The following is a 12,207-nucleotide window of genomic DNA, read 5'->3' as shown; positions in this document are numbered from 1 at the left end:
TTCTCTCTGGATGATTCAGGCTTTGGTTTTTCAAGAGACTCATAATTTCTAATTGACCATCAAGACTTATTTGGTTCCTTACAAGGTCTCTTCATACCATCGAGTCACCCATTCTGGAACAGATGGTACACACCCAATATTTCAACATGGTGGAAATCAAGGACTTAGTAAACCACAATTAGATGAATGATTCTTCTTTCCCACAGAGGTGTTAAAAGGTCAAACATGAATCAGGTTCTATAGGCAAAGGCTGTCCTGTAGCTAAAGCATCATCCAAGGAAGATACGGGAGGTAGGGGACTACTTGAATTTCAGTGGCTAGTTAAACCATACAAAGGAGACCAGTCTGTTTGGAAGGAGAACACAATGCTAAAATTTGAGGTTAATCAGTTAAAGCATCACCTAAATGTGCATCCCGATTATTTGTTTCCATTGTTTGTTTTATTAAGCACATATTTTATATACAAAACAGACAACTATATAATGACTTATGTTCATCTTAGAGGAAGTGTGATCTTAGGTAACAAAAATGGAAAAAGATCTAGCATGATTCAAAAAGACAACCAACCTTTACTGACAGAAAAGCACAGACAATAAAGACATGCAATTGACTAGCGTTTTCAAACCTGCTGTCCAAAAAAACAAATCTCCTGAGGTGCTTGACAAAAGCCCAGACTCCTGCACCCCACCCCTGGAAAGAACCATCATGAGGGAACATTTTTCTTGAAAGCTCACTAAGTGATTCTTATGTGCAGCCTCATCTGAGAAGCACCATTCTCAGGTGCTGTGATGAGCTCACTGTGGAAGAAGCCTTCAGGACAGGAATGTGTTAGCTGAGTGCAGGCAGCAAATCCACACACAAGTCTTCACGGGGCATGTAAGGACTTCAGTGACCACAAAGTTTCTACCTGATGAGAATATAATCCTTTAGGCTGCTAAAGAGCAGTGGCCTGTGCCAACACCACCTTCCATCCCACGGTTAGAGTCCAGGATTCTAATTGCGAGCAAATGTGGGTAGCCAGAAAGATAATAAAGAGACATAAGCAGGGGCTCAGTAAACGACTATTAAACAGAATCAAAAAACCTTGCCGTGATCCCCTGCTCCTCTCTAACTACTGTACATTCTCTCCCTCCTTCCTTTCATAGTCAAGTTTCTTGAATGAATAGTTCATTATGTTCACTGTGCCCATGCTGCTGGGGATAGAGGAAGGTACTTTCCAAAGAGAAAACAATATACCGAAGGAGCAGAAATGAGCAAGGAGGGTGAGTGCTGAAGGCAGCCTGGGTACCTGGGTGGGAAATTTTCCCTAGGGGGAAATGGCTCAGATAGGGCTGAAACATGATGAGGAGTGCCTTGAGTTCTGGGCTGGAGGTTTGACAACAGTTGGTGATCAATCCATAACCATACCAAGCTTTTGACCTGGGAAGCTGATTCATAGTTGACAAGGTTAAGAAGGAAGAACTGATCTTTTGCATTTTCCTCTGGCCTATTTTAAGATCTGAATAAATCTTATGGTCTGCTTTTTGTTTGTTTTTGAGACAGGGTTTTCGCTCTGTTGCCCAGGCTGGAGTGCAGTGGTGTGATCACGGCTCACTGCAGCTTTGACCTCCCAGTCTCAAGCGATCTTCCTGCCTCAGCCTCCCAAGTAGCTGGGACCACAGGTGTGTGCCACCACAAATGCATAATTTTTTTTAATTTATAGAGATGAGATCTTGCTATTTTGCCCAGGCTGGTCTTGAACTCCTGGGCTCAAGTGATCCTCCCACCTTGGCCTCCCAAATTTCTGGGATTACAGGTGTGAGCCACCATACTCAGCCTGTTTGTTTTTAATCCCGAATTAGGAAGGAATGGTGCAGAAATATGGAGGAAAAAAAGCTGAACTAGCTGGGCATGGTGGTGTGTGCTTGTAGTCTTAGCTACTCAGGAGGCTGAGGCAGGAGGACCACTTGGGCCCAGGAGCTCAAGGCTGTAATGCAGTATGATTGTGCCTGTGAATAGCCACTGTATTCCAACATAAACTACATAGTGAGACCTCATCTCAAAAAATAAAAATAAAAAAGCTGAACTACTATCAATTTAGGCTTTAAATCTGTTCCCAGCTGGACCCTCACTGATACTTAAAACTCTTTTATTCATTTGTAGCTAAGTTCTACCTGAAGTCTGTACAGTAATGATTCTAAACTTTCCCCCATCTCCTCCAGTTTCTAATTCCTCCTTGGTCTCCCTCTTGCTCAACAGCAGACCTAGACTTCAACCTTATTGAGGTCAAGATTGTCTAAAACGCGTTTCCTCAACTCCTCCAGACATCATTTCAAAAATCTCTCTGTATCTTCATTTCCATTCATTCAATCTTGTCTTGGAGGAATGGATGTTTTTCCCCCTGTGAAGATGAATCCCTCTTTGTACTTCTGATTCGATCCTTCCTTATCACTCCATTACCTTGTCTCTCCTGCCCTTTTACATCTCCATTGTTGGCTCACTGGGCATAAGAACATGTTCAGAAAACTACACACAAGAATGTGAATAAACCTTCAAAATGTTGAGCAAAAGAAGACACAAATATACATATGGTATAACTCCATTTACAAAAAGGTAAAAGCCAGGCAAAAGTAAACTATAGTGTTTAGAGACACACATTGAAGTGGTGAAATTATTAAATGAACCAAGGGAGGGAGGACTTCCCTCCCGTAGGGCATGCATGCTCCTGACAGTATTCTGTTTCCTGACCTAGGTAGTGTATGTACATAGATATTTGCTTAATGATTTGTTAAAGTGTACATTTAGTTTCTTTTTTTCCCAAGACCAAGTCTCGCTCTGTTGCCCAGGCTGGAGTGCAATAGTGTAATCTTGGCTCACCACAACCTCTGCCTCCGGGGTTCAAGCAATTCTCCTGCCTCAGCCTCTCGAGTAGCTGAGACTACAGGCGTGCGCCACCATGTCCAGCTAATTTTTGTGTTTTTAGTAGAGACAGGGTTTCACTATGTTGGCCAGGCTGGTCTTGCACTCCTGACCTCGTGATCTGCCTGCCTTGGCCTCCCAAACTGCTGGGATTACAGGCATGAGCTACCGCACTGGCCTAAAGTATATATTTAGTTTCTGTGTGCTTTCTTATATATGTGTTATATTTCATCAAAACAAAACACGTTCAAGCCTTTCACTTTGAACAATCAACCAAACATTCTCTCAACCCAACTTCTCCTTAAACCACCATCACATCTTTCTCCTTTCCTCTAGAGCTAAGTTGCTCAAAATGGTAGTGTATACTTCATTATCTCCACAAGCTTAATCCCTATGACTTCTTAAACTCTTACAGTCTACTCCCATTAATGCCTAAAACGCACTAAATCGAGATCCTCAATAATTTCATCAAATCCAGGCCGATCTGAGTCTTCACTGTTCTGGAGCTCTCCATAGGATGTGACATGGTTAACATCCGGAAATTTTTTCTTAAAGCCTTCCTTGGCCAGGCACAGTGGCTCATGCCTGTAATCACGAGGATCACAAGGTCAGGATTTCGAGACCAGCCTGGCCAACATAGTGAAACCCAGTCTCTACTAAAAATACACATACACACACACACACACACACACAATTAGCCAGGCATGGTGGTGGGTGCCTGTAATCACAGCTACTCAGGAGGCTGAGGCAGGAGAATCACTTGAACCTGGGAGGCGGAGGTTGCAGAGCCAAGATTGCGCCATTGCACCCCAACCTAGGCAACAGTGTGAGACTCTGTCTCAAAAACAAAACAAAACAAAAACAAAACAGCCTTCCTCCTCCTATGGCTTCTGTGCCTTAACACTACCCTCACCTTTTTCATACATCTCTTTGCTTCATTGCTAACTACATTCTATGTTACCTTAGGTAGCCTGTCCCCCAAGTTGCCAGTGAACCTTTTCTTGCTCTAGACTCTTCTCCTACTTCCAGGGCTTCCAAGATCAGCACTACATAGTGGATTCCCAGAGCCCTCTCTCCTGCTTTGACTTTGCTCCCAAGTTCTAGCCCTACATTGCCAACTGGCTGATAACTACCTCCAGTGATTTAATATCTCATCAATACCTGAAATTCAACATGCTCAGAACTGAACCCCACTTTCAAACCAAATCCTTCTCCTGGATCCCCTACTTTTGCTTATGAGGTATCACTGCAAGACCCCAAATCTCTGAGTCACCATTGACTCTGAGTCATCATCCTCTATTACTCATTTCCCAAATCCTCTGAAATCCTACATTCATCTCCTCCTTCCCAAACACACTGGCATCACCCTAGCTCTTATCATTATTAGGCTTTATCAGCACACTAACCTCTTAAATCATCTCCTTGCCACAACCTACCTTAAAACTGTATTTATGTTAAATTTTCTAAAGTATGGCTTTAATCATATCATTGCTCTGCTCAAAAACCTTTAGGAATTCTCCACTTACTAAAAAGCGGAACAATTCTGCCTGTCGACCCCAGACCCTCCAGAACCCGGCTCCAATGTGCTACATTAAAACATATCTAGCCGGGCGTGGCGGCTCATGCCTGTAATCCCAGCACTTTGGGAGGCTGAGGCGGGTGGATCACCTGAGATCAGTAGTTCGAGATCAGTCTGGCCAACATGGTGAAATCCCATCTCTACCAAAAATACAAAAATTAGCTGGGCATGGTGGCGGGTGCTTGTAGTCCCAGCTACTTGGGAGGCTGAGGTAGGAGAATCGCTTGAATCTGGGAGGCGGAGGTTGCAGTGAGCCAAGATCTTGCCATTGCGCTCCAGTCTGGGTGACAAGAGTGAAACTCTGTCTCAAAAAAAAAAAAAAAAAAAAAAAAAAAAAAAATGTCTACCACTGTTTTCCTGATATGAACCATAAATCTCAGAGAACTAGTCCCCCCAGTGCTCCAAGAACAGAGTCTGCCTCTTCTCCACCTGTCCGCTCCTTAAGGAACTTGCCCTTGGCCCAGCTTGCCAACATTCTACTAAACCCTATCAAGCATGGTCCCTCCTTCCTCTGAATTCCACAGTGCCTTGCTGGCACCTCTTGAGGCCTTTAGCACATTCTGCCCCAGGTGAAGTTATTAATTGTCTATTTATTTAATCTCCTTCATGAGGCTAAAATCATACCTTACTCAAATTTGTATGCCCTGGCAGATAAGGAACAAGTTTTCTTTCCCCCATCTACTACAATGGGGGTGGGGTGGGGATACACAATAATAGGCAAATCATCAACATGAATGTAACTGAACAGAAGAAAGGACGGAAGGCACGTGGGACTGCCTCACAGGTCAGTCTTTCCCAAATTCTGGCATACAAGTATGTGTAATCCAAGAATAAACCAATTTATTTGTAACTCTGTCATACAGCATAAAATGCAGCTTGGGCTATGGGAGTGAGGGGTTGAAAAGGAATAGAAAGAAAAATTTAAAAATAATCTTTAGGGAAGGCATTATATTTTACCTGAACATTACCAGAAGGCTGCACAAGATATGCAGACACTTGAAAATAATGTGTATTTATAGCCCTTCTTGTTTATATAAAGGTGCTTTAAGAAAGACCAAATGCAAGCATCTGAATTAACCTACTTGGCTCATTTAAAATATTTTGAGTTATACAACTTTAAGGAACATCATCTGTATACAGTAGGCATAGTCTCTAAGGTCAATGTCCACATATATTCTAGGCCAGCATCCCATCACCAGTCACACTCAAAGGGAAACTGGAACTTTAGGGAAAACAGTTTATTTTTACTAAAAAATAAATAAAAAGTTAAAAAAATTTAAAAGCCCTAAGTGTTCCCAGAAAACAATACCAAAGTGCAATAGTCAAGTATGCTAAGGACTGCAACCAAAAGAAAGAAAAACAATAAATAATCTGGATATAATTGACTTTGTTCAAAGAAACACTCAGTGTATTTATACCACCACAGGAGAAGCAGAGACTAACTCTCAGACAGCTCAGAATTGCTTACATGAATCCAGCCCAGTGTGATGAGGCCCTGCTGATCTTGTATGAGGAAAAGTTCTTCTTCATTCTCTGTGTTGCAGTAATCAGACCCAGCACTTTGCTTGGGGATGAGAACATGGGTAATGGTAAATTCATTCCTCATCTGCCAAAGGAGAGAACAGCTGGTCACCATTCCCTGGTGCTCATGCAACCCTGCTCCACTTCATCCCGACAGTGGAAAGGTAAGCATCTATACAAGTGAAAGCCCTTCCCACACAGCAGGAGTCCTGCCACTCAGTGGTTCACAACCTTGGCTGCTGATGCACATTGCCTGGGGTACTCTGTACAGCGACAGATGCAGAGACCAACCCCAGAACTCTGCAGCCTGGGCAAACACCACAGCCCTGAGGGAATTTCCTGCTGTGCCGAACTGCTCTGCTGAGAAGCTCTGGGTAGAGTACCATTTCTCTTCCCTTGCTCAGGTCTAAAGTTGTTTTCCTGTCACTGTTTCCTTAAGTCCTTCTCATCCCGTAAGCCTCAGCTTACATTTACTCTACTTCATTTATTTATTCATTCAGCAGTAATGGGTTCTTTAAGTGCCTCCATTCAGTGACCTTTCCTTCCTCAAAATTCCCAATACTTACACTGTACATATTTTTCAGCATGCTGGTTAGACTTTAGTGCATGTCTGCCCTCTCTCCAAAGTGACTGGGCACTTTTCGTGGACACATACTATGTGCTTTACATATTTTATATTCCCAGGTCCTACCATAAAGTAGGTACTAAAAAAATTGATATGTAGATAATGACTGGATCTTCCTACCAAGTTTAAAATTAGGTATTTCTTACTACTAGCATTAAAATAATCACTTCAATTTAATCAATCAATACAGGGTCACCAAATTCAAAGTGACACGAAATAATGCAGTCCACGGTTCCTTGGTACAAAGAGTAACTGACCCTGGATATTTTCTCTGACAGTCACAGGATGCCAAGAGGGGAAGAAATAGTTTCGGTTCAGAGAAGAGTTTTGTTTTTTGTTTTTTTTTTTTTACCAGTTTTCCACAGAGAATTCCACATGTCTCCACTCCCCGGGCAGTGTTGGCACTGGCTAACTGGAGAAACTGTGGGCACAGCCGCCCAGGCACCACCACATGGCGCAATCCATCGATTGTGGGAACTGTAATGGAGAAAGGAGAAAAGTCGGAGACCACTGAGCCCTGCCTCCTCAAGCAGACCTCACAGCCGGCAGCCATGGGAGAGCAACATTAAGCCACTGGGATTCCCCCAACTTCAGGCAGTGAGTAAGGATCTCATTCTAATGGCACCAAAAAAAGGGTTGTAAAGTGTCTTCTCCAATCTTGGGCCACAGCTGTAAGGAGCACATTACTTCAAGAACAGAAAATAGTAGGCTTTAATTATTCAAGTTAAGAAAAGGGCAAACTACTACCTTAAGAAAAGTTTTCTTAAAAATAACCTTAAGAATGTAATTGGATTGTTTGTAACTCAAAGGATAAATAATTGAGGGGATGGATACCCCATTCTCCATGATGTGCTTATTTCATATTGCATGCCTGTATCAAAACATCTCATGTACCCCATAAATATATACACCTACTATGTACCCACAAAAACTTAAAAAATTAAAGTAAAAAATAAAATTTAGGGGGGGGAAAGACACAAGTTCTTGAAACATTTGGGAATTTTCTGTCAGAATCTAATACAAAGAATTAAAAAAATAACCTCCTTGCTGTGTCTCCCAAAGTTCATGTTTTGGAAACTTAATTCCTAATGCAAAATTATTGAGAGGTAGGATCTTTAAGAGGTGATGAGGCTATGGGGGATCTTTGTTTGCCCTTCCACCCTTCTGTCGTGGGATGACGCAGCAAGAAGGCCTTTGCCAGGCCCCTGGATCTTGGACTTCCCACCCTCCAGAACTATGAACCAAATAAATTTATGTTCATTATAAATTACCCAGCCTCAGGTATTCTGTTATAGCAGCACAAAATGGACTAAGACACTGCCCATTCATCTGAACTTTTAATTTTAAATCTCTCTTTTATCTCAGATAAGAATATCAGAGAGTATGACTTTTAAAAGAAATACACTAGTGTATATTCTTGAGAATGGAAAAAAATCTGGGCAGTTATTTACTTCTGAACTTAGTCTTTTGGAAGAAGTTAAAATGCCAAACCACAACAAAATAAAAAATACAGTGTAGTCCCCCAAAAAAGGCATGAACAAAGCAGCTCATAAAAAACGCCAAGAATGGACCCAGTTTCTGAACACCATAGAGAAACTCTGTGAAACAGCCAGCAAGCTAAAGTTAGGAAGTGCCTCTCACAGCTATATTTTCATATTTAAAAAAAAAAGTGGGAGGGGAAAGATGTTCTGCTTTTGTGTATTCAACAGCAAGATCTGAATTGCTAGAGAGGTAACAAAGTCAGAGCAGGGGACACAGAGTCACACAGCGTCTGATGATGTTATCTGAGGATTATGAATTCGGTTTGGCGCATTCTTTTCCTTTCACTAAAAAGTTGACAGTCTGACTTTCAAGAATAATATTAGCTCTTCAGAAAATCGACCACACTAGGTTTCAGCAAAGGCCACTTTTATAACATAGCCAGTGTATTAGGACACAGTACAGCAATACTTATCAGATGGGTTTCTGTGACCAAAGCTTAATGAGTGGGATCAGGGAGGTAATCTTAGGTTGACCCCGTCAGAATGATACTGTTTGGCTGCAACTGAAAAGGAAGAGGACATCAGCAAATGCACTTACTACTTTCTGAGTTGCTCAGTGCTCCAGGTTTCAAGGACCTGTCCACCACAGGTGGCTTAGCTGGCCTTACAGTTGTGTGACAGTCTGAAGGCTGTATGGATGAGACTGGTGAGGTGGGGAACACATCTAAGGAGGGCTTCTCCAAGTCAGGCACTAGCGGGCCACCTAGGCCAGGGTCCACCTTCCCAAACTCCTGTACAATTTTCAGTCGCTCTTTTTCTAGCTCCTGGTTCCGGATCATCTCCTCGAAGGCATGGAACTGTTCCTGTTCCAATTGCTGCTGCTTCTGTTGTGCTACCCTCTGTTTTTCCTTTTCCAGCTCTTGCTGGATGGCCATGTTCCGGGCCAATTCCTCTGCTTCCTTCTTCTACAAAGAGAGAAAATTTAGGCTAACACTTCACACCTCAGTGACTTCGCACTTCAGGAGAACAAGGCTTTTTAGCATGGAGATTTCCAAAATGTACTTCCGCTCTGGCCTGATTACCTAACACAGAATTCATGCTTTCCTCAGTATCTTCATACCCACGGAGTGTAGTCACCATCCCTTTCTATCTGGCCACAGTATACCTGTCTCCAAGGACAATTAAAATCCCAATCCTCTCAACACCCTCCCAACAATGACTCTACCTAATGCACTTTCCTCTTCACTGAAATCTTTTTTTTTTTTTTTTTTTTGAGACAGGGTCTCATTCTGTTTCCCAGGCTGAAGTGCAATGGCATGATCACAGCTCACTGTAGCCTTGATCTCCCAGACTCAAGCAATCCTCCCACCTTAGCCTCCTGAGTAGGTGGGACCACAGGTGTGTACCACCACACCTGGCTAATTTTTGTATTTTTTGTAGAGACAGGGTTTCGCCATGCTGCCCAGGCTAGTCTTGAACTCCTGGGCTCAAACAATCTGCCCACCTCGGCCTCCCGAAGTGCTGGGATTCCAGGCGTGAGCCACAACATCTGGCCTGAAATCTTGATGCAACTTATTGTCTGTGTTCTCCTAACCTGTATCACAGAGAGTTTTATTCTTCTGTGTCATGTATATATTCTATATTTCAAGTAAGGCTATAAAATAGAACCAGATCCAAACTTACACCTGCTATCTTGGGGGTCTCTACTGAATTTTTTGTTTTTTTCTTAGAGAGTCTTACTCTGTCACCCAGGCTGGACTGTAGTGGCCAATCATGGTTCACTGCAGCCTCAATCTCCCTGGGCTCAGGTGATCCACCCATCTCAGCCTCCCAAGTAGCTGAAACCAGAAGTGGGTGCCACCACACTAATTTTTGTATTTTTTTGTAGAGACCCAGCTAATTTTTGTATTTTTTGTAGAGATGGGGTTTCACCATGTTGCCCAGGCTGGTCTCAAACTCCTGGGCTCAAGCGACCACCCACCTCAGCCTCCCAAAGTGCTAGGATTACAGGCATGAGCCACTAGGTCTGGCCTTCTGAATTTTAACCCAAAATGAAGCCTCTGAAATTTTTATGGTTTTTATGTATTTGTTCAACACAGAGTGACATTTTAAGCTAATAAGAAATACTTGAGTGGCATTTGGATTGAAAAAAAAAAAAGAAAGAAATGCTAAGTAATAACCTCCTCCTTAAAGCTTACACTCACTTGGTGTTTTAGAAGTATATACCTCATAGCTGTTCATCCCTCTGCTGATTTTCAACATCAGAGTCCAGAATAGAGACCAGCAGACAGCTACACAACAGCCTGTGAGTGGCTGCAGTATGTATTCACAGCTGGCCACTGACAGCGCCCTGGGAGTTTCTCCACATGTTTTAACTGACTATTCCTAAAAAGAATCATTTGAAAATAGCTTGAAATGGCTGGGTGCAGCGGCTCACGCCTGTAATCCCAGCACTTTGGAAGGCCGAGGCAGGCAGATCACTTGAGTCAGGAGTTTCAGACCAGCTTGGCCAACATGGTGAAACCCCATCTATACAAAAAATACAAAAATTAGCCGGGTATGGTGGCGGATGCCTGTAGTCCCAGTCACCTGGGAGACTGAGGTAGGAGAATCACTTGAGTTGGGGAGGCAGAGGTTGCAGTGAGCTGAGATCGTGCCACTGCATTCCAGCCTAGGCGACAGAGTGAGACTGTATAAAAAAAAAAAAAAAAAAAATAGCTTGAAAAGTCAACTCTTATAAATAGCTTCAGGTATAACCAAATGTGAATCAAACCCTCAAATTCTCTGATCTAAAAACCTATGTTTTGGAGAGAATGTTCATTGTTCTTAAAATTCTCACTCTAGACATAGCAGGTAGGCAACAGATTTTCTGTCCCTCAAGTCACTCTCTTTGACAAATAGGCTATATCTGTGTTACAACCCTGAGCCTAACCACTGGTGTTCTACTTTTTTGAGTTTCTGGTCTTTGCCCAAAAAAGGTGAAACAGCACATTAAAAGCACAGGATATATTGAAATGTCATATTACAAATCCCAGGGCACAGCCTAAAAAAGCAAAATAATTTTCTTCTTGGCTGTTATATACTGACCTTTTCTTCATTATATTCTGTATATTCTTTGGTATATCGTTTTAACAGCTCTGCCTTCAGCTCTTCTGCTTTGGGAAATGCAATCTCCTTTAATTTCTGAGACACAAAACAGAAAACAGAATTAGAACAATGCCAGAAAATTAGAGAATCCAAAAGAAGACTTAAGTCAAGGTGGTGACTGCAACATTTCCCAAAATGATTTAAAATACCCCCTACTGTACCATACCTGCTACTTCAGAACTGTTCTGGTGAAATGGCCTTATCTCCTATTGCAGGATCTGGTACTTAGATGCAGAGACTACTACTTTTATCTTGAAGTCAGTCTGTGCTGCTCTGAAGCTTTTAGATGGGCAACAATGAAAGTGAAGACCCACCTTTACTGTATCTTTCTTTTCAGGAATGACAGCAGATTTGTAATCTCGATGCTTTGGTAGTTTCTCAATAAAGAGCCTAAGGAAACAGTTCAAAATGATTATGAAGCAAATGGTCCAAATGTCCGCAAGACCCTAAAGCTATGCAACTCCCTTATCCGGAAGCCCTTACATGAAAGGTTCCAGAAGTGCAGCGGAGGGAGAGCTAGTACACCTAGCTGGGCCATGCTCCTTTCCCATCTCTATCCCCCTAAAGAGCCAGAGTCTTTTCCTCTACTCCCAAACTAGGCAGCAAGCACCAGACTCCTACAATGAAAAGGATGGCCAAAAAAATTTTAAAAAGCCTTTCTTGTGCCCAAAAATGTACCTCCAAAGAAAGAGATCTTTTTCTTGTTGTGACACGACAGGCTTTCAAAGGAAAGGTCTTCTGTCACAAAGCCATGGGCAGAAGTAAGAGAAAACCATGTTTCCTTACTACTTCTAGCTTTTACGTAACCTTTAACTTTGGCTTTTTTTCCTTTGGGATTCGTGTTCCTTCAAAGAAGAATATTAGTTTGCATCATACAAAAATGCATGGAAATACTTAGTGCATGTGTTCTATGCATGTAGTATGTGCATATTACATGTTAGTATGCATTGCCTTTG

The 12,207-nt window shown here is 42.3% G+C and overlaps 1 protein-coding gene across 1 annotated transcript in view; it reads right to left on the bottom strand.

The window, feature by feature from the left end:
• The window catches only part of STAMBP (STAM binding protein), a 38,444-nt gene that overhangs the window by 10,804 nt on the left and 15,433 nt on the right, over nt 1–12,207 (bottom strand). Inside the window, 5 exon segments of the mRNA XM_003268672.4 lie at nt 5,946–6,083; nt 6,976–7,100; nt 8,703–9,069; nt 11,192–11,287; nt 11,566–11,641. Coding sequence (XP_003268720.1) covers nt 5,946–6,083; nt 6,976–7,100; nt 8,703–9,069; nt 11,192–11,287; nt 11,566–11,641 — 802 coding nt within the window.

The sequence above is a fragment of the Nomascus leucogenys genome, chromosome 14, assembly GCF_006542625.1.
Source record: "Nomascus leucogenys isolate Asia chromosome 14, Asia_NLE_v1, whole genome shotgun sequence".
In the NCBI taxonomy this organism is placed as follows: Eukaryota; Metazoa; Chordata; class Mammalia; order Primates; family Hylobatidae; genus Nomascus; species Nomascus leucogenys.
Note: the sequence above shows the minus strand (reverse complement) of the source record. Positions and strands in the feature narration are given on the sequence as shown.